This window comes from Chiloscyllium plagiosum, unplaced genomic scaffold, assembly GCF_037043375.1.
Source record: "Chiloscyllium plagiosum isolate Xiang-an unplaced genomic scaffold, Cpla_swu_hap1 HiC_scaffold_10, whole genome shotgun sequence".
In the NCBI taxonomy this organism is placed as follows: Eukaryota; Metazoa; Chordata; class Chondrichthyes; order Orectolobiformes; family Hemiscylliidae; genus Chiloscyllium; species Chiloscyllium plagiosum.
The window spans coordinates 52112499-52135840 of NW_028270148.1; the positions used below are offsets into that span (position 1 = coordinate 52112499).

Genomic DNA, 23342 nt, shown 5'->3' on the forward strand with positions numbered 1-23342 from the left:
GATGTCAGTATTGCTTGCCATTGGTCAGCACAAGCCTGGATATAGTACAAGTCCTGCTTCAGGTGGATGCAGACTACTCCAGTATCTGAGGAGTCCTGAATGGTGCAGAATGTTGTACAATCACAGCAAACATCCCTACCTCTGACCTTCTGATGGAGGGAAGGTCATTGATAAAGCAACTGTAGATGATTGGGCCCAGAACATTACTCTGACAAACTGCTACAGTGACATCTTAGAGCTGAAATGATATTCCTTTTCAATTTCCTTTGCAAGTTATTCCTTTGCAATTTCCACTTGATTGCACTGTCAATGAACCCTTCCATCACTTTGCTTATAATCATGGTAGACTGACAGAGCAGTAATTGACCAGGTGGTATTATCCTGCTTTTTGCATACAGAATATACATGGGCAATTTTGCCACATTACTAGGTAGACAGCAGTATTATAGGTGTGCTGGAACTGGCTAGGGGCATGCCTGGATCTGTAGCAAAACTTTCATTACTATTACCAGAATTTGTTAAGGCCCATAGCCTTTGCAGTATCATATCTTCAATTTTTTTTTAATATCACATGGAGTGAATCGAATCGTCTGAAGACTGGCACCTATAATGCTGGGGCCTCAAGAAAGAGTTGAAATGTATCAACTCGCTGAAGGTGAATGTAAATACTTCACCCTCGAATTTTGCACTGATGTGCTGGCCTCCTCCATTGTTGAGAATGGAGATATGTGTGGAGCCTTCACCACCTATTTGTCGTGGATGTGGCAGAACTGCACATCTTAGATCTGATCCGAAGGTTTTGGGATCATGTAGCCCTGTCTATTGCAAACCAAACAGCAGAAGCAGCCTTCAAGTACCCTTGTGTTGTAACTTCACAAAACGGACTTCTCATTTTTAGGTATACCTGGTGCTGGTCCTGGCATGCCCAACTGCATTCTTCATCAAACTAGCTTAACAGTAGTGGTAGAGTACTGGATATGAGATCCATAAATTGCAGATTGTGGTTGAATACAATTCTGTTATTGTTGATGACCCATAACACCTAATAGATGTCCAGTTTGAGTTGCTAGACCCATTCAAAGTCTATCTCACTTAGCACTGTGGTAGCCAATAGCATGGGCAATATTGGGCTTTACACTCTTGGAAGTAATGGCAAGTATCTGAAGAGAGTGAAAAAACTTCACAATAGGCAATATCAAGAGTAAGAACTTTCAGTATTCTGCCCTAGTTTTAAAGAAAAGTCCCATTGGACTTGAAACATTAACTTTTTCTCCAGATGCTGCCAGACTTGCTGAGTTTCTCTAGTCCTTTCTGTTTTTATTTCAGATTTCAAGTTTTGCTTTCATTCTGCCTGAATATTTATACATATAAATTATATGACGCAGATCAGTATTAATTTTGTATTTGATAACACTCACGTGAAGCAACTTATGTTAGGGGTGCTGTATCAATATTGTGCAGAGTTGCCTTTACCACCTTCAGCTGTTGCTCCAAGCAGTGTTTGATGCAGAGGGGGTGGGACAATCAGATAGCAATCAGCAAGAGGTTTCCTTGCAAATGTTTGACCTGATGCTAATAGATTTAATGGGATAAAGAGTTCCTCAAGTTACATGATTGGGAGATTGAAGCCATAATTTGTGCTTCCAATGTTGTGCTTCACATCCATGCCTTAGTGAGCTACAGATTTTACTATTCCAATGTGTCATGAACTGTTTTGGAATCTTCGAGCCCCTAAACTTCAGTTCATTCAAACCTCTACTGACCATATCCTTTTGCATGTGACACCTTGCTTGCTAATTGCCCCGTATACTCTATCGTGCATTGGTTCCCAGTCATCTGATGCCTCAAATATAGAACTTTTGGCCAGTTATTTAAATCACTGTCTTGTTACACTCTACAATTAAACTCAAATCCCATCTTAGATTTTCTCTCCTCTGTTTCTGACTTCCTTCCTCAGCTCACTATTAATAGTCAGGCCTTCATCTACCTAGATCTACGATCTACAAATTCCTCCTTAAGCCTCCACATTTCCTCTAGTAAACTGTTTTATCATTCCATTCTTTTGACTTGCTTTTTACCTCCTTTCTGAATAGCTCATGGATTGGTATCCATATTATTTGATTATGTTTCTTTCAAAACCTAGAGACCATTTCTACATTAGAAGTGCAATGTAAATGCAATTTGGTTTTAAAATCTCTGGATAGTTTGTACTGGTCTGTTCTTGTTGGGACAAACAGTAAATAAGAGAGAATTAAAGTTAATGCTTCTCACCAGACTCAGGGCGATATTAAGTGAAAAGCTTTGCTCTTTAGATTATAAATCATAAAACTGCATCCATTCTTTTTGGTTCCACTTGGCACCTGTTTGCCCTTTGCTCCAGCTACTCCAGCTTGTTTCGGCTAAACCAGATGTTGCACAACCTTGCTACTGCCATAACATGAGCTTTACATCCAGTCAGTTTACTACTGCAATTTCCACTTGGAAGCCTCCTCTGCTTGCACCTGCTCTCTTCCTTTCACCACACCCCGCCCTCACTACTTGCTCAAACCTTAATTTGTAAGTATTTATGATGAATGGCTCTTGCTATGCCCGGACCTTTTTAGAATTTTCTTTCAAAGTCGGTGTACCAGACTTCCATCAAGAAAACCTTTCCTTTGAAGAACCAGAAATCTGTTTCCATCTTTTTAAATCCCCATGTCTAAATACGAGCATATTTTGTATTAATGCTGAGTATTGGAATTTTGAATGATCTTGTGTCTTTTATCAATTGGAAGACAGGAATTATAATTCTGGCAACTTGCTTTATACGAGCTGAAGTCACACACTACTTAACCATTAAATTTACAAAGGTCTGAAGTAGTTTAATTTAATTTATTTAAAATCCAGCACTGTGGGTGATTTACAAGGTTTCTCAATATGCAACATTATCTCTCAGTGAAATAAATTAATCTTTCTTTATTTACCATAGGAAAAAAAAGTGCAATTATGAGGTAGGTACTCTAAGTGGAAATGTTATACATGTGAGACCCATGGGTAATGCCAAAAGAATCTGCAGAGAGATGTAGACAGGTTAAGTGAGTCGACAAAAACTTAGCAGATTGAATATTTATGTGGGAAAAATGTAAGGTTGCACACTTTGGCAGAAAGAATAGAGGAGCTGAATTTTACTTAAATGGAGAAAATCTGCAGAAAGCTACGGAAAGGAGGAATTTTGGAATATTTGTGCATGAATCAGAAAAAGCTAGCATTCCGAGTTCAGTGGGTCATAGGAAAAGCAGTTGGAATGTTGACCTTTATTGCAAAAGTAATCTCTGGCTTTTGTAGTGCAGTGGTAATGTCCCTACATCTGAGCCAGGCCTGGGTTCAAGTCCCAACTGCTGCTAAGGTGTGTAATAACATCTCTCAACAAGTTAATTAGAATATGTTTAAAAGTCAGGAGGTTTTACTAAACCTACACAAGGCACAATCCAGAGCACAGCTGGAATATTGGAAATGGTTTTGATCCCCTTATCTAAGGAATGATATGTTTACATTACTGGCAGTCCAGACAAGGTTCACAGGCTAATACCAGGTATTGAGGGACTGTTTTAATAGGAGATATTGATTAGGGTGCCTATAGTCATTGGGATTTGGAAGAATGAAAGGCAACCTTACTGAAACATACAAGTTTCTTGGGGGGTGGGGTGAAAATGTTGGGGACCATGAGGACATCAGGCTGAGGCTGGAAGTTATTGGCAGAGGAGTCCTCGCCATCACCTTCCATCATGCTAGAAATCAAAAGGGTGGAATGTGAAAGAAAATAGCTGCAGCCCTGGGAGGGTTTTTAAAAAGATAAAGGCATAGGTCATAGGCCCATGTATGTGCAGCACACAGGGTGCCTACTCCTTTGAGATCCCCTCTCACTGGCCCTCTGTGTGTTGTGCCTCCTGGCACAGCACTGTTGGACAACTCTTTGAGATGGATACTTTTTGCACACAAATGGAGCCAAATATTAGGCATGTTTGGTAAAAATGACCCTCAACTTCCTGTTGCCTACCACTTCAATACACCACTATGTTCCCTGGCCAACATATCTGTCTCAGGGTTGCTCCAGTGAAGCTCAGGGCAAGCTAGATGGACGGCATCTCATTTTTCTCTGGTGGACCTGCAGCCTTTAGCACTCAATATCGAGTTCAAAAAGTTTAGAGCCTGAGCAGCTGCTCCCATATTCTTAGCCCAATCCCCGCATACCAGACCTTGTCATTACTTAGGCTGCCATCACAAACAACCTATTGTCAACCGCTAATGTCCCCATTAGCAACTATTGTCTCTCTCAGGCTCACCCTTACCCATTCCTTTGTCTGCCCAACTGTTTTCTGTCTCTCTCCCTCTCTCTGCGCTCCATCTCTACCTATCATTTACTCACCTCTTCCCCACCACCCCTCTTCCCCAAAATCTTCAGTATCTGTACCAATCTTTTTCTGGCTACAATCAGTTCTCAAGATGTCCTCCAGCAACTTCTGAGGGGGCTTGGCCTGGCTTTCCATGGCAGGCCATTGCAAGATTTGCTGCATCAATGCAGCCTCTGGTCAATGAAGGGCGATTGCGCTCTGATGCTCAGCCCTGTGCATTTGGATGCGGTCTCTAAACGCCGACTCAACAGAGTCCTCTCCTGCTTTTGTTTGAGCAGGTGGCTCATCTCTTCCAGTCCAAGTGCCAGCAGCCTAGGCCATGTCTTCCTCAACCAGCTGCTGAGCCGTCACTGTGAGGTGCTCCCCACATTGTGTACCCACACTCTACGTCTACAGTTGTCACCAAGGTATCTGTATCTGGGCTGGTAGAGATTGCAGAAAGCAGCTTTGTTGGTGCTTCCCCTGAGGCCTGTGTACTCTTGTCTTGCGAGATTGAAGATGGTGCTTTTGCTGGAGCTGGTGTTTCCTTGTGGAGATCCAGGGCAGGCTGGCAGAAACCACAAGATGAATTGAGAAAAGGCATTGCTGCCAGTGCTTAGAAGTGATGTGCAATGATTAAATCGACAGTGGGGTTAATATTGAAAGTAGCAGTGGAATGTGGAGTGTAACACACTCATTTGGTAGAATATGAACGTTTCTGCATCCCCACAGAGCAGTCCCAATCTCCTCGAGGAAGAGCCAGGGTTCACCCCTTGTAGGTGGTCAATCACTCCTCCACCTGTCCAGCGGCTTTCTGCCCTGTTGTAGACTGTCCTCTCCTGTGATGAGAAAAAAGGGACCAATGAGTGAGATTACATTGGGTGCCATATCTATTAATGTTAGGCGTGGGTGAAAGCCTGAGGACGCAGCACCGTGGGAATGCAGGGATAATGTAGGAGGGTGGAGGAGGCAAACAAAAGCAAGTGAGGGAATGCTGCGTTCAATAGTGAGAGTGGCAGAGCTTGATAGACACCGTAGCAGTGATAGTGTGTGTGAGATGTAGCAGAGAGAAGAGTCTGGGAGTCATCCTGATGGAAAAGAGAAAGCAGAAGAGACAAGACTTTCTTTCTACATCGCTAACCATTCCTCTCCACTTGGAATCAGCACTGACCCAAGTAGCAAAGTCTGACCAGGTTGGCAGGGCCTGGCGACACAGCCTTTTCTGCTGGCCAGAGCCACACTGTCCACCATGACCTCTTGGTCCCTGTTGACCAAGTGCCACCTTTCCCTCCTCCATCATGTTCTGACTCTATCAGTCAACAAGCAGGGTGGCTTCAGAATGCCAATGCTTACCTGGGTGCCCAGTGGCCTTTTAAAAATGGCATAGATGCAAAGGTTGCCATTCTTGGGGAAAACATCTGCTGAGAGGTGAATTGTTGAGGAATCGGCACATGGTAAGACTGGGATGAAACCAGACATGAGAAACTCTATAGGGACGGGGTAGATACTTAATGCACAAGCTTGATAATATATTATGAGAAAACTTGCTAGGCCTTGCTGTGAGAAACCTTCCACTACTGCCGCAACTCTGATTTTGCCAGAAAAGTGTAAGATTTGGCCTCAAGAGTGTCTCCTGTATCTTGTCTCAGGCTCAATGGTGAGCTGCCTGTAGAAATTCATGGCCACATGGAAAAGTACCACAATGCTTATCTGAGAGGTCTGTTCCATATTGCCATATGGGAATGCTTCCTGGTTTCAGTTTCGAGGGAAAACTTATTAAAAGGTATTCTTAACATGCCATGGACAATTTCAAAACATTTAAAATTTGAAGAAATACCTGGTCTGGACAGTCACCTATTTTTATATAAAGTACTTGGAAATTGTGCACTTGTTGTAGACTTTAAAACTAAGAGTTTGTACTTACTGTTCAAAACAACTTGTTCGGTGTCAGTTTAAATGGATACACTTGTTCATATTAGCTTTAGCTTGCATAGTTTGTGAACTGTAAGCCATTTTTGCAGACCAGTTTCCATTGGAGTAGGAATTCTAAAAGGTGGTACATGAAGTTATTCAGAAAGTTTACTGAAATCTTGCCCCTGTGGATTGATTTTACATGGATCAGTAGATTCTTGTCAACTACAAAGTGTCCATCTGTGATTTGTTGTCAAAACTAAAATGGTTCTAAAACTGAGATGTGACAGAGACAGTTTTGAGAATCGAAAACCTGGACGAAGAAATTTAAAGGTAGGATTTGGTTACCATTTTGTAAAGTATCTCCCAGCCACAGACAGTCTGAATGAAAGACTGTAGCAGCCAACCACAATCAAGGACACTTAAAGAGGAAAAGAAAGATTAAATGTCAGGGGTGACACAGAGATTTTGAATGGAAAATGAGGCATTGATGCTACATTTTTGAGGAGATGCATAAGTTGCAGTGGTTGGGGAGTAGTGACGAAAGCTAGGAGAGTAAGGGGTCAGGAGTGACATCAGTGGATTGGGGCAGGAGGACGGATACGTATTGTAGTTGTATGAAGGTGGGGAAGGACACGTGCAGGGTTGGTGACAGGAGTAATGCATTAAAAAAAACTCAAGTGATCAGGTGGTCCAATTGTTATGGGGAGCAGTTTTGATTGCCCAAGGACATCTGACTAGCCACTGTTTGCTGGAACAGAGGATAAATGCAGCTTGAATTAAAATATAAAATGCGAAGGAGCTGCCTCCTAGGAGCATGTTGCTAACACACACTGCCATTAAAACTGAAAGTGAATTAGGTCAAAGAGGGTTGCTATGGATTTGAAATCTTTTGCATTTTACTTCCTACTTGATTCAAACCTATTTGTTTTTCGAGATTAAAATGCCTCCCATTCTTTTTACTGAATGCTTATTGAATCCTTTCCTTTGTGCCTCATGGAGGAATACTTGTTTTCTATGGTCACAGATGTGAATTTAGATGGCAAGCTACTGTTAGGTAACTGTGCAAAATGCTTCCAAATAAACCTGTTGGACTATAACGTGGAGTTTGCACGTTCTCCCCGTGTCTGCGTGGGTTTCCTCCGGGTGCTCCGGTTTCCTCCCACAGTCCAAAGATGTGCAGGTCAGATGAATTGGCCATGCTAAATTGCCCGTAGTGTTAGGTAAGGGGTAAATGTAGGGGTATGGGTGGGTTACGCTTCGGCGGGTCGGTGTGGACTTGTTGGGCCGAAGGGCCTGTTTCCACACTGTAAAGTAATCTAAATCTAAACTTTCAATAGCAGTCTGGTTAAAGGCTGTTCATTCATTGCCTCCTAGCATCTTTTAATCAGATTTCAATTTCTAACTTCATATCGATAGCTTCATATACTTAAATATTTAGTAAGTAATGTTGTATAGACTTCATTTCAGCACATGATCAGCACCTCGAACTGTACAGCATTGTCCCTCCTCTTGTGTATAGAAAATACTTATTGAGCAAGAAAGCTTGATTACTCGCATTGTTAATTCATAAGTCTTCGCATATACTCCCTGTGTTTCCCCCCCCTACTCAGCACACACATTGTGAAATAAACAATGGGAATCTTCTGGTTTGTGAGTTATTAATTGGTGCATTTTCTTTGTGTTTGAAATTAATAATTTTCATTATAATTCTAAATTAATATTTATGTAGCCATGGTGATATATTTTAAAACAGTTTTGAGGCCTCGGCTTAGAGTGAATAGATTTTGTGTACCACAAATGGACTTCTGTTTGTTTTGCGATCCAGGATGATAAATAATGGTACCTCAGGGTTTGTTAGAGACTTTGAGAACCTGTTATTTTTAAACACACATAGCTTAGAGAGGGAGTGTTTTGGCTGACAGTTTTTACTTTGAGAGGAACAGTGCCATGCGTCCTTGGGATAGATGGCTGTATAGACTGCTACCTCAGAGTAAAAAGTTAGTTTTTGTTAGTCTGGAAAGTGTTAAGACTAAAGCTCTGAAGAGGTTACTTCAAGCTGTGTATATTTAAGCTAGTGTAAGGTAGCTTCTTCCTGGCCCTGTGATTCTAGTCTAAAACCTGAAGTCACAAGTGACTTACACCTACCAAGGTGCTAGATGCAGGAATAGTGGTTTGAGTATGGTATGAGTAGTGTTTTGGGTACTATACAAAAGCTTTTTTGTTTATTTCAGTGTATAATCGATTGTTTTGGTATTAATGGGATTATATTATACTCTATCATTTTTCTTTTGTTAATAAACTTCTGTTTCATTGTTAAAATAAAATCTACAGCTGTGTGCCTGTGTTTCTGCAAGAGACCACTTTGTTAAAGCCAAAACAAATCAATATAAGAGTTTGATATCATATGAAATTATGTGATCCTGGGCTTTATACACCATTCAAATGGGGAATTATATATGACACTACTCATCAACAGCACATGATATCCATATTCTGTGTGAGCTTAACAGTTGGCTAAACTAGGCTTCCTAAACATATTTAAAGAATCCAAATCATTTAAAGATTAAAATTTCTGAAGAGAATCTAATTTTATTGACGGGTATTGCAAATTAAAATTGCATAGTGCAAATGCTAACCAATTATTTCTACTGGTGTGACAAGAAGTCAGTAAAGTTTTTGAGCAACAGCCTCTGAATCAGTTGTGCTGAAGCTTTGAAAAGTAACTGGTAATGTTCCTTTCTTTTAAAAAGTCAGTTGCTGTGTGCATCAATGTTAACTGCCTTTGGCTATCTCGTTATGATAAACAAACTTCTTACGGGATGTCACTCTTTCTTGCATTGACTGATCCCTTCTAGATCTTATGTTTACAAGAAGTTCAGAACAACCACTACAGGCAACAGTTGAAACCAATACTGGAATCACTGGGTAAGATTGGTTGATTGTTTCACAGAAATCTTCAAGATAAACACTTTGATGTTCTGCTTAATAGCCTTCAATTTATCTAGTTACATAATTCTAAGCCTAATACAAATGAGTCTATATGGATAAACTTTAAAAAAAACTTGGTATGATTAAAGAACGTTGAAAAAATATTCTGTGATTCTTTTGCTTTTAGAAATTCAATATTGTTATGATCCCTGTAAGGACTGATAACTTTAGAAAGTTATTTGAATTTCCAGTGGCTGACTGAAAAGATTACACAAGATTTCAAGTGTTAAGACTTTTGCTGTAATAAATAATCCAAAAGCAACATTGTCTAAACGTCATTAAGCAGGGACCTTATACTCTAAACTATAGAAAATAATTCTCCTTTTATCTTTTAAACTGAAAGAAAATCCCACTTCACATTTGTATTTTACTCTATTCCTCGAGTGGACACTTCACTGTCCAGGAACCAGCTCCTGAAATTTTACTTCCTTTTCCTTTTCCAAATTGATAATTCCTCATACCCAAACTGACTTCCACAGTGAGAAGCAAATTGAAGTTTATTCTCTCTAGACAAGCTACACACGTTTCAGTCTTAGTTAGATCCTCACACAATGTCTCCTCAATCCAAGTGCAAACTCCTGTGCACATTTTGCACAGTTACCTAATAGGCCAGCATTTGTTCTGCTTCAGGTGCAGGACTAATTGCACTCTTTCTTTTCTCTCCCTCTCCCCCAGGATTTTGCAGAATGCCCTGCCTGTGAGGGTAAGGGAGATTTTTCTTTTAAAACTGTTGTTATCTCTGGCTTGTTTCCCTATCAAAGTCCATCACCGTGGCAGTGTGAATCAGATAGGCCTTGTATCCAACTAGAAATGCTGATGTAACTACTTTCTAAACTCCCAACTCCATTTTATTTTCTTCATAAAAGGGTGGTATATCTTAAAGCAATCAGCTATATATACTTAGTATTTTGAAATGAATCCAGCAGGTGCTAGTAGACAGTTGTCAGTTTTGATCATGAAAATGCTTTTTGTCTTGTATTTGTTCTACAGGTTATCATTGTGAATACAAAATGCGAACAGGAAACAAGAGGGACGGCTGCGCTATTTGCTTTAAAAGATCAAAGTTTTTGCTCGTCTCGGCTAGTCCAGTAGAATTCTATCGCCCTAAGATTCAAGTACTAGACAGAGACAATGTAGGACTGGTACTACTGCTGCAACCAGTTCTTCCACAATCTGCTGCCTTTCTGTGTGTGGCAAACACTCATCTCTTGTATAACCCACGACGGGGAGATGTCAAGCTGGCGCAGCTTGCAGTACTCTTAGCTGAAATTAACAAATTGGCAGCTGATGGGAAAGGTGGATATTGGCCGATAATCCTGTGTGGAGACTTTAACGCCGTGCCTGATTCTCCATTATACAACTTCATTAGGAATGGGAAGCTGGTTTATGATGGACTTCCAATTGGAAAGGTACTGCCAATAATTTCAAAACATTAACATGGGAAGATGCTTAGTCCTTGGTTGATACTATTTTTAATTAAGAAAAATAGCCAATCTTTTTATTTAATGAAATTTAAGATTCTAAAGTTCTCTTGTGTTTAACCATCACACTACAATGGAAATATAAGATTTTATTGAAGAAAAACTTTGCAATCACTGACGATGTTCTTACTTTATAGGATCCAAGTAGGTTAATTTGATATCTAATAGAAAGTGTTGCTTTAGAAAACGTAATGGATAATTTCTGATAAGATGCTCAGAGATGAAGATTTTGTGGTTTGTGGTCTTGAACACTAGATAGTTCCTGAAAGCCTTCATCCTGTTGGACAGATCCGTTACATTTATGTGAAAAATCAGGGCCATATAAAAACACACCCAAAATATTAACTTCTCTGCACCAATTTTATTTGGAAGTATTGAGAAAATAACTTTTTAAAAAGCCAAGTGCAAAGTTCCAATAAAATGAACCTGTCTCTCTCACTTTGGTTGAGAGATAGTTTTTACCTCCTTTAAATTCAAAGGACACAGAGTTGGAAGGATATTGTGGACAACTTTCTCAGCAATCTGTTGCTACCAAATTGGGTCACTTAAAATACTGTTGTATGCATTTGCTAAAACTGTGCACTTTTCCAGGATGTCCTGGAGTGAAAAGTTAACTCCAAACTTGTTTTCTGTTCTGCAAACTACCTTAAACCTCTTTCCCCTGTTCTATCCACTCTCACCTCCAACAAGTGCAAAGAGTTCAGGGATGTTTTTGTCACTAAGATCAAGACCATTCGATCACCTGCCTGTGCTATTTCTCTCCATCCTATTAACCCTCAGGGCCAAACTTCCTCAATGCATTCCCCTGCCCTCGATCTGAACATTTTGTATAATTTTTCTTCTGTCTCCCAACATTCCCATTCAAAGTTAACCTTGTCTGTGAGACCCATCATCTCTTCCTTCAAGCCTATATGTATTGTTGATCATGCATCATCTCCTCCTGACTTCTGTGTTCCCCAATATTATGAATGGTTCTACCTTTTAACCCTTGGTGTTACAGTGATCCTGAGTTAAGCTTCCAGCCTCCTATTCATACCATCAGACAGATGACTTATTTCCTCCTCCATAACTGTCCACTTGTAACTGTCTCAGCTCATTTGCTGTGGAAACCCTCATTTGTGCCTCAAGTTCCTTCAAGACTCAGCTGTTATAATGCATGCTTGGTTGGTCTCCCACATTCTACCTCAATTAACATTATCATATACAACCCTATTGCCTGTGAATTAATTCACAGAAAATCCTGTTCCCTGATCCCTCCTACGCTAAACTCCAGTCAACATCTGATTTTAGATTTGCCATACTTGGTTTCAAATCTTTTCTTGAACTTACCTCTCCCAATATCTGTAATCTCCTTGATCCTTGCAACTCTCAATGATATCTGATCTCATTTATTGTGCTTCCCTAGTTTAATTGCTTCACCATTGGTGGTCATGCTTATATTTGTCCAGGCCTCTAGCTTTGTAATACCCTCTTTATACCTTTTCTTCTACCACATTTCTTCCTTTTAGATACTCATTGAAACCAAGCTTGTTTCAGCTTTTGATCACCTGACCGAATATCTCCAAATGTGGCTCAATGTTTTGGTGTCACTCTTTGGCTTTGTTTGATGATACGCCTACAAAGTGCCTTGGGATGCTTCATTACATTAAAGCCACTATATTCTTTTAAATTGTTGCTGTTGTAAGTTCAAATAAAAACACAGGCTGTATTTTCTAATATTATTGCTGTTTGCATGGATTTGCCCTTGTGACAACTAATGGGCATTTTATTTTATTCCAGTAAATTTCAGAAAAAGCGTCACGTTTTTAACCACTGGTCAGTTGGATTTTTCGCAAGTAATTTAAACTATGTTTTGTCATTCCTTTAGACAACTAAAACACGGTCTCAGAATAATGGGTAGGCCACTTAAGACTGAGATGAGGCAGTTTTTTTTAACTCATTTTTGGAATTCAATGCCCCAGAGAGCTGTAGAAACTTAATCATTGAATACATTCAAGACAGAAATTGATTTCTACGTATGAATGACTTTGAGAGTTTCATTTAATTGTTCAATATAATTGACAATAGTAGAGGTTTATTGTAATAACAATATATAGAATTTGTATTTGTGCACTCAAATTTTACAGCTGAATTTTATTGGCATTATTGCAACTTTGGTTATCATTGTCATTTGTCACCTGATGGTTGAATTTTCATGAGAACAATGATTGTTGCTTATTGTGTTTCAACAACATTCTGCCTATACTGTTATGTAACAAAACCAACAAGACTTCAAATCGGTCAATTTGCTAGTTAAAATTTTCTTCTGATTTTACTCCCAGGTATAGATTAGAACATTTACCATATATCATCCTGGCTGTCTTCAATTCACCAGTTCAGGGAAACAAAATGAGATTAGGTATCAGTATTTAGTCTGACCCCCGAATAGCAAATATTATTCATGTAGTCTTACCGAGAAAACAAAGACATTTTGTCAAAGTTTTTGCCTTGTTCTCATCAGGACATTTGCAAGAATATCAGTGTAAAGGCAACTGCACTTTATACTATGAGAGCAAAGTGTGCTGATTGGCTGGCAAGTGAATTCTGGTCAGTAGAGGGTCCAGGTGCGCATTTTTTTTGTGAGAGCATTATTTTAGTTTATTATTGTCTATAAAACTCTTACACCATTAGCTCCCCATATTCATGAAATCAAAACTAACCTTCTTTATCCTTAATTAATATATCCATCACTTATTCCCATGTTCCATTAGGTCTCAACCATCCTTTCAAACCTTATTAGATAACAATACTGATCAAGTTTCATTTCTTTTCGTGGAATGAACTAAGGAATAATTGTCGCCCTTTTTTAAAATTAGAACAGGTGTAATGTGCGTACATGTTCTTGTTTGCAAATAATAGGATCATATGTATTAATGTTGGTGGCTTAAATGACGTACAAATGTGTCACACTGCATGCCGAATTGGTGATTTTAAATTGGATGTAAATGTAATTCTTAGCATGTTCAGGATTATTTAGCAGTGGTCATACAATTGTGGAATTATCTTTAAAGTGAGTTGTTGTGCTTTGAGTTTGGCAGGAACAGGCAGGCTGCATACATTCAGTATGAAAAAGATGAATGAACATGTTGTTTGATATGATATGATCTGCCAGTCATTGAGGTGTATGGCTTATGTAACTAGCATCACGCCGGCACTGGAATACAGAAATCCTATCACTCATCTACAAGATGGCAACATCCTAGCAAACACCTCTCGTATTGCTATTGCATTGTAGCAGCATGAAACAACTAGCTTCACCTATTACTATTTATTGCGCAAACTCAAAATCACCCTAAGATTGCCAATTTCTGTCCTGTAGAGTGCCCAGTGTACCGCAGATTATGCTGGAAAGGTAAAGTATCTGAAAAATATGCGCAACAGATTAAGTCAGCTGTTTCATGCTGCAGCTATACATACAATATAAGATGTTGTTCCTCTTTACAGTAGTTTCTTGCGAATGTCCTGACGAATACAAAACAAAGGCTTTGTCAAAATGTGGCATTTTTTTCAGCAATACTCAAGTTCTGTGCTATCAAACAAATAGTTATATTCTTTCAATGCATACTCACTATCGGCCTGAACTTCCACATATAAGTGAATGGAAATATAGCCTTTTATACTAAGGTGCACTTCATTTGAACTCAGCTAATTCATATAATTTTTACAGATTTAGATGAGAGGAAGCTATATATCACATGTCCTTTATGTGATATGACCAACCTGACACCTGTATTGAAAGTGCCACTTGATATTCCAAAAAATGATCAAAAGCACCATGTTGAAATACTAGCCTTTGTATCAACTAGCATTTAAAAATCCATTCGCAGTTGCCTGGCTTATTTCAGTCAGAATAATCCATTTACCTGATTGTAAAGCGTTGGGACTATTTAATTGCAAGTCCTGCACCTTGTTCTTGTTGCAGATTTTATACATCCTCTCTCTCTTGTATTCTTCAATTGTAAATCAATGACAGAACTTTCCAGTGAAATCAGAATTGGGAGGGAAAGTAGTCAACAATGTGAGAACCTTTTTTGGTACACTGTATAACTTGCAATATTTTATAGGTATCAGGTCAGGAGCAAAGTCACAGGGGCCAGAGAGCTTTGCCAAAGCCACTTTGGCCTCCAAGTCTTGGAATTTCGCCAGCCTGTCAATATGAAACATTGAAATGTCAACAAATGCTAAAAGACACAGGTATGATTTCTGATTTTTTTTGTAAATGTTAAATTGCCATTGAGAGATATGATAATAAGCCCATCAGTATTTTTGATATTTTGTGCGATGAGATGCCTCTTTTAAATGGTTTTCATAGGAATTTTGGTTTTATCATTGACTTTACAGTAGTTTAAGAAATTTGCTGCCACATTTGGCAAATTTGTTATGCATTAGCACGGTTCTTGACTCCAATAACATTTCCTATGTAATTTAAATGCTGTGTAATTTAGATGCTGTGGACAATTCAGAAGAATTAAAGGATGCCACAAGTCGGAAGAATTTTCATTTGGATGAAAAGTAAGTTAATTCAAGAAATTAGAATTAATCAGTGTTGAATATTTTCACATGAAACCCATTATTCAACATTTTATTAACATTCAGTCTACTTAATGTAATACCAGCAAAGAAAACTTACTCTGTATTTCAGAATTTTTTTTAACTGTGTCCACGCTGATTTTAAAATCCGATTTGAAAATAAATTGTTTTTGATGCTGATTTTAAAGGAGGGTCAGGCGCAGTGCAAATGAGTTCTGAAACAGGCTGCACTCTTAGCCTGAGAATGTGAGGCTATGGTGTTTCTAAAGACCCAGGCATCATTGGCATTACCTGAGCAGAGGTACCTATTCACAGTGTCAAATAACATGGAAATAAGGACAGGAAGTTTTAGTTTCATGTAAGTAGAGTCAAGGGGCAAGAGTTCTAGTTTCTTGTACAAGCTTGGTTTGGGAGGATGTGAGGGAGTTAGGAAAGCAACTGGAAAAGGAAAGGGATCAAAAATAGGAAAGTGGGGATCTTTGAGGGAGATTTCTCTTGGTTGACAAGGCTGAAGTGATTGATTGTCTCATTGATCTCTTCAGACTTTCCTAGAGGTGAATATTAAGTAGACAATGTTTAATGCTGCAGTTATCAATGGGGAAACAAGAGCTGGGTTATTTTTGTCTGGGCTGTTTACGATTAATGTACTGCCCTTTAAGAAATCAGACAATTTAAACCAACAGTGCGTTCTATTGATTTTCACAGGATTCCCTCTGCCATCCAACACAACTTCCGGCTAATGTCTGTGTACTCCCATTATGTAACAGACAGTGGTAAAGCTGAAGTCACCACCTGTCATTCCAGATCTGCTGTCACTGTGGATTATATTTTTTATTCAGCAACAAAACACAATGCCTCTGCAAACTCAGGTAACTGAAACCAGCAACTAAAGTTAATATTTTCCAAAATGTGTTACAAAGCTACATGAAAAAGAAGCCAACCAATACCTGTGTTAACTTAAGTTGGTAATAGAGCTGAGATCTCTTAAATTGAATTGGTTTAATTTGTTTGTTGCAAATGTCTTCCCAAAGGAAAGGAGCAGAGAATCAGCTAATTCTGCTTAAAGAAACATTGTGCACAAGAAGTTTTTTTTTCATAGCCCTTTCTTTTAATAACTATCATATTACCACAAATTAAACAGTAACATCAAGCATTGACCTGAGGACACTAATGGTGTAATGATACTGTCCCTACCTCTGAACCAAGAAGTCAAGGTTCGAGTCCTACCTCCTTTAAAATTGTGTAAGAACATCTCTGAGCAGATTGATTAGAAAATATTTAAATCCTTATTAGCCAAGAACATATACTTGAAAGACTGCAAGATCAATGGGAACATTTATATGCAAAAGTATTGTCCATATTTCCCTTTAAGTGATTAGCTTAAATATATTTATGATAAAAGAATATTGTATTAATGTCACTTGTAGAACCTTATTTTCAGTTGTTAGGTTTATGATTATAACTCATGTTTCCACTTTCACAATGGAAACTGCCTATGATTTCAGGTGAAAATGGGTACTGCAGATGCTGGAGATTAGATCAAGATTAGAATGATGCTGGAAACATTGATTTTCCTGCTCCTCGGATGCTGCCTGACCTGCTTTGCTTTTCCAGCACCACACTAAGCTTGACTGCCTATGATTCAGTCTAGGTACCTTTGTTAACAATTTGGAGGAGTAGTATGGTATTTAATAGAAAACTAGTACAGAGTAATGTGAATCTACATAGCACTTTTTGATTTGAAAATATCACAAAACAGATTAATTTAACAAAAATGAGCACTAACCATAGTTATGAGAAGATCCTAGTTAAACAGGTAGAATTCATTTTGAAGAGCAGAAGGATTTGAGGAAAACTCAGCAGAAGGTAGACCCTAAGCAACTAAAGACATGATTGCCAAGAAGTGGAACAAGGGGAAGGGGGGATGGACATCAGGTCAGGGTCAGTGTAGCAGAATGTTTGGGGTGGGGGCATTGTAGGCAGAGATAGGATGGAGCAGGCCATGAGATGATTTAAGTATGATAATTTCAAATTTCATATGATAGGCCAGAAATCAGTGTAAATCAGCAAATATGTGGATGATAATTGAACAAGAAAATGTGAGAGAGCGTATAGACACCAGAGTTTTAAATTATATTTACGATTCATGGAGGATTGTGGCAGGAGAACCAGGAGAGCAGTTGTGCCTGGAGGTGACAAAAGTAAAGATGGGATTTTCTATAGCAGGTAGGCTGAGATGAAGCTGAAGAAAAGCAGTGTTTCAGAGGTGATGGTGGGGTGAGCGATATGAGAGTGGAGGTGAGAATACATTACAAAACATAATAGTTTGATTTTTCTTTCATGGTTTATGAACTTTACTGGCTAGGTTATCACCTACTGCCCATAAACCGCTGCAGTTCATTTGCTTTGCAGCATTGCCCTTTTTGCTGGGGAGGAAGTGGAATTGGTGACAAAGATAGGAGTTTATGCGAGCGGCTGTGACAACAACTTTGGTGGTTCCGTTCCTTAACTAGGGCTTGATATCAGACAAACAGTTTGTGCACAAGTAGTCTTCAGAACCAGGAGAAAAGTAGGGAAATGGACCTGACTGTCATCAGTGTTGAAATGGAAGTTAGCCCCATGCCAATGAATGGTGTTGGTAAGAGCAACATGTAGGTGAAGAAGTGGGAAATAGCCATGGTTGAATCCTTGGAGGACTCCAGGCATAACAGGGCTAAGGATGGGGGAATATCTTGCTGGTGATGCCTTGACTGTGATCAGATTTAAGAAGAATGGAGCCGAATAAAAACAATATCATTAACCGTGGTATTGGAAAAGCACAGCCTTCCGGCAGCATCCGAGGAGGAGAGTCCACGTTTCAAGCATAAGCTCATTCCTGATGAAGAGCTTATGCTCAAAACGTCAAGTCTCCTGCTCCCTGGATGCTGCCTGACTGCTGTGCTTTTCCAGCACCACACCTTTTGACTCTGATCTCTAGCATCTGCAGTCCTCACTTTCTCCCAGTATCATTCAGCTCTGATATTGGGGAAGTTTTGGTTGAGAGTAATGTGGTTAATTCAAAACTTAGAAGGAGCAAGAGGAGGGATAATGCACAACAGTTATAATCATAGCAACACAGTGGTTCAGTGATTAGCATTGCTGCCTCACAGCGCTAGGGACCTGGATTCGATTCCAGTCTCGGGCGACTGTCTGTGTGGAGTTTGCATATTCTCCCTGGGTCTGAGTGGGTTTCCTCCGGGTGCTCCGGTTTCCTCCCACAATCTAAAGATGTGCAGGTTAGGTGAATTGGTCATACTAAATTGCCCATTGTGTTCAGGGATGTAGGTTAGGCACATTAGGATGATAGGGTAGGGGAATGGGTCTGGGTGGGTTACTCTTTGGAGGTTTGATGTGGACTTGTTGGGCTGTAGGGCCTGTTTCCACATTGTAGGGATTTTATGAAGATGACATTTGTCAGTTTGATTAAGGCAATTGCAGTGCTTGTTCAAGGATGAAAATCTGATCAGTAAGATTAAACATATTGCGGGAAATTTCAAATGATGGACCAGAAATCAAGTAAATCAGCATTGGATGATAAGTGAACAAAACAATGTGAGAGAGCGTATAGTTTTAGTAAAAAGAACATGCTCAAAGGCAATGAGAGGAAAGGGAGCCTGAATATGTGGTGATATTTGACAATTTGCAAACAAGAAAACAGGAATCAGGGCTGAGTCTATTGAGGGATAGGATATTAGCTGTTTTTAAAGGAAGGGCACTGCATCTGAAGAGAGGTTTCAAGTCGTGGTGGCTCCGTGGTTAGTACTGCTGCCTCACAGTGCCATGGATCCAGATCAGTGCCACCCTCGTGTGACTGTTTGTTTGTCTGCGTGGGTGCTCCGGTTTCCTCTCACAGTCCAAAGATGCGTAGGTTAGGTGGATTGACCATGCTAAATTGGTCTGTAGTGTCCAGGGATGAGCAGACTAGGTGATTAGCCATGGGAAATGCAGGGTTACAAGGATAGGATAGGGGCTGGGTCTCAATGGGATGCTGTTTGGAAATGTCAGGACTTGATGGTCTGAATGGCCTGCTTCCACACTTATGGATTCTAAGATAACTGAGTGCATACGGTGAGAGTGGGCTTTTTCATGTCATTTTATAGTGGTAGCCTCCATTGTCACCTTTCTTTTCTCCTTGTTTAGTACCAATGGTTTATGTTTGGAGAAAAGTAACTGCTGCAGCGGCAGTTACATGAGCTCTCATGCTACACAGACAATACTAGAGAAATTGAGTTTTAAAGAGACCCAAACGTCTCACAATGGTGAGCTTAGTGGGAGCATGAGGGTGCTCAGAAAATAACTATTGAAAGGCACTGAGGGAAAGAATCTCAAAGGCGTTTAGTGGGCATGACAAATAAGGATCAAAGTTCTGAGAATATTCATCTGCCAACAGAAGATACAAGCATTGTCATTATTGTGGCCCAGTAGGCTAGCTTGCCATAGGAGTGCTGCTCCTTCCAAACTTCCACCAAATGTTAAAGGTTTTTAAGGTAAACACAGTACTCCAATTTACCTGATTTCTACTGCAAGGTTAACAGAAAGCATGGACCAAGTTTGTGTACCTAATAAGAACTAATTAAAATGTTAAATCTGTCACGCTCTCCCCCTCCTTTGCAAACACATACACACAAACATGAAGAAAACTATCAGTGAAGGTAGAGAAAATCTGGGAGGTCAGTTCAGTAGTCATTGCTTCCTGATTGTGATATTCAGATGATCCTCTGCAGCAAAACAGGCCTATGGTGTTCAGTTGTCCTTGGAAGCTTCCACTGATTTGTAACAAGAACAGACTGACTGATTCACTTGGAAATGTCTTTGATTTATCAATTTAAGAGTCTTGTTTCACTGCAACTAATACAGGAAAGGCTTTTCTTACTGCAGAAACAGGCAGCTTCAGAAACAGGCAGCTTCCACTGGGGAAAACAATGGCAAACCTTCTGTCTTTCTTTCTCTATATACATGTGCTTTAGTAACTTGTTTCCAGTTCCAACCTTCTCAGTTAGAACCAATCAGCTTCAGTTGTAAACAACAACTTGGGCCCCTGATCGTCTGCACATTGCAGAAACCCATGGCTGCAACAAGCAGTTTGTAATACATAGTGAATTTCTTACTGTGAAAATATGCAGCTATCCTGATAAATTCTTGTTTTTTTAAATATAGTTCTTTCTACTCGCAGTCCATATTTTACAAAGGCACAGAAAAAGGTTCCTTATATCAGAATCATGGGAGGAGGTCTTTTATGTACCTGGGGAGGTGGCTGATGCCATTGCTGGCCTCAAAATTGAAGCACTGCTATGTCATTGCAGTGATTGATTGGAAACCCATCAGAGTTACAAGGCCCATTTCCTAAAAAAATGCACAATCCTTCACTTCGGAAAAGAAACCTAGCTCTCAAGGAAGGGTGTGTTAAAAACTTGCAGCATTTAATTATCGTTAAAGTTACTGTAGTGATCCAAAAGATAACTAATACTTAAATATAATTTTAATCTAGCACCTTCTAATCTTTTTATAGAAAGCTGTTAATGATTGATTGTACATGGAAATCTCCAATCACTCCACTCCAATCACTAATTTAAACCTTGCATTTCCAATGGTTCTGTGAACACAAAATTCTACATTTTTAATTGTTGCAAAATTGCTAAACCAGTAGTCCCTGATACCATTGAATTTTGAGGCATCCAAGTGCAGCATGGATGCTTCTCCCAGCCTCACAAAAAGAAGGTTTTCTCCGCCTTCTTAAGATTTAACTCTAGGCTGGACTTAGAATAAATCTAAGCTTCCCCTCCCTCTCTCCATCTACAACAGTTGAGCATTCAAATTAGCTTCGACCACAAAAATAATTCTGGCAGCTCACTTAAGCCATCAGACAATTTGTACACCAGCAAGATGGGCTGCATAATTAAAAGTGAGTCTCATTAACTCCCCAACAATAAAATGGCACTGAAATTTCAGAATAAGTTTTTCCATGTCTGCATTCTCCTTTTCTCGGATATCATGAAGCCATGGCTCTTGTCATCAATAAGGGAAGAAATGTTGGTGGACCTGCCATATTGCCAAAATCTCAACAAAAAATTTTCATGGGGGATTTTGTTTTTCAAATGTCCAATACAGTTTTGAAAATTGTATGATTTACATAATTCAGTTGCTGATTCTCTTGAGGTGTGGTCTTTATCTGGAAATGTCCCTGGAAATCTAAAAGGCTGTAATTCTGTCTTATTATTTCTTTAGGAGGAGGTCCCCATGATGGTTCCTTGCAGCTTCTTGGAAAACTCGCTCTGCTTACTGAACAAGATCTATGGACTGTAAATAGATTGCCCAATGAAAACAGCTCATCTGATCACCTCCCTTTGTTAGCAAAATTTAAACTTTGACATGATAAAAGCTGCCTGATGATTTCTTCCTTCTGCACCTATTCAGTATCTGATCCAAAATTATACATTGTGGGGTAAAGAAAATTGTGTATCATTTTTCACTTTTGATAAATTTCTGTCTGAAAATTGGAAATAAGTCTATTTTTGATCTTTTATAAACACTTGTGTAATAATGCTGTACAAATTTTACTGTTGTTGAGTACGATGAGAACAAGTGCAAAGGCGTAATTCACAATACTAGAGGAATGCCTGTCATTGTGCCAAAAAATAGGAAGAGTACATTATTCAATTTATTCAATATTGTTAATGTTAAAATATTGCCAGAATCTTTTAGTGTTTGGCAAGAGCAAAGAAAGAGTTGCTTGGTTTGGCACTAGACAGTGAGCACAGTGAAGAGAAAATACCAAGGAGATGGGATTCATCTGGCAAATGGGATGTAGGTCAAAACCTTTTACAGGTTGCAGTTGGAAGCAGGAACTTTGTGGAACCAGACACAAATTTGGATGATGGAATGGATAGGACAGTAAGTGGAACAGGGATAATGTGAATGAGACTGAGTAAGATGAATGGAGACTGAGTTGCCTTACCATCTCATCATTCTGTATCATGAATCTCATCACTGCCCCCACCCCCATTTAACTATCCCTTTCAAAAAATACTTTGGAAAAAATATTGTCATCTATTAGCATAGAACCTGAAAGACTAAAGAAGTCTATGTACTTCTCTCCAATTAAGTCAATGATGAGAAGAATCATTTTCAGGTGTAACCTTAGCTGGGTAGTAGTATTTGAGGCAGTAGGTCAGATGATCATGGGGTTCAAGTCCCAGAGTGGAGATTCAAAGGAAAATCTAAGCTGGCACTTCATTACCTGACTAAGAGAGTGCTACATATTTGGAAGTGCTATCTTTTGGAGGAGATACTAAAAAGAGGCCCTGTATGTTGTCGGTTAGGTGGATATATCCCACAGAACTGTTTGAAGATCAGTATCCATGTCGATAATTTATACTACATTTAACACATGTCTGGTCCTGTGTGGAATTGATGCATAAAAATTGGCTACCATGTTTTGTACATTAAAACAATGGTTACACTGTTGTTTTATTTATGTTTTAATTGTATTTCAGAAACTGTAAAATGCTTTGTGACATGATGAAAGCACTATATAAATATGAGTTACATCATGTTTCTATATATTGAGAGATTATAATAGAGTCTCTGTTTATGCTTTGGATCTGGGAGTAAAACATGCAGGAGGCCAGTGCTGAATCATTCACTTTAGGGCACTCTCAGCTAATTTGGTGTATACCAGAAGAGCTGACTTGAATCAGAGAATCAAAGTTTCAATTGAACTATTATCATAGTCCCAGCTCCCCTGGGCTGAAGACAGGAAAAAGCTGCTCATCGACACAGTGATGGGTCCATAGTAAAAGTGCAGCAGTACACATGTGCACCACTGCACTTATTGTTTTTCCAAGCTCTGGAACAAACATTATTTTCAGACTTGATTTTCTGAAGATAATAAGCGGGCCAAACATGCTTTTCTTATTAATAGTATTAAAAATACATCCCCTGATAAAGTTTACAATGGGTATTTGTAGGTATCTAGACCAGA

The 23342-nt window shown here is 39.2% G+C and overlaps 1 protein-coding gene across 6 annotated transcripts in view; it reads left to right on the forward strand.

Moving 5' to 3' along the window:
- The window catches only part of angel2 (angel homolog 2 (Drosophila)), a 49651-nt gene extending 26738 nt beyond the window's left edge, over positions 1-22913 (forward strand). For all 6 annotated transcript variants that reach the window (XM_043695851.2, XM_043695849.2, XM_087991339.1 and 3 more), the window contains 6 exons: positions 9140-9209; positions 10263-10681; positions 14857-14986; positions 15238-15304; positions 16028-16191; positions 21587-22913. In XM_043695851.2, the coding sequence (XP_043551786.2) occupies positions 9140-9209; positions 10263-10681; positions 14857-14986; positions 15238-15304; positions 16028-16191; positions 21587-21729 (993 nt within the window). In that variant the 3' untranslated portion in view covers positions 21730-22913. The remainder of the gene's footprint in view (positions 1-9139; positions 9210-10262; positions 10682-14856; positions 14987-15237; positions 15305-16027; positions 16192-21586) is intronic.
- The last annotated feature ends 429 nt before the right edge of the window (positions 22914-23342 follow it).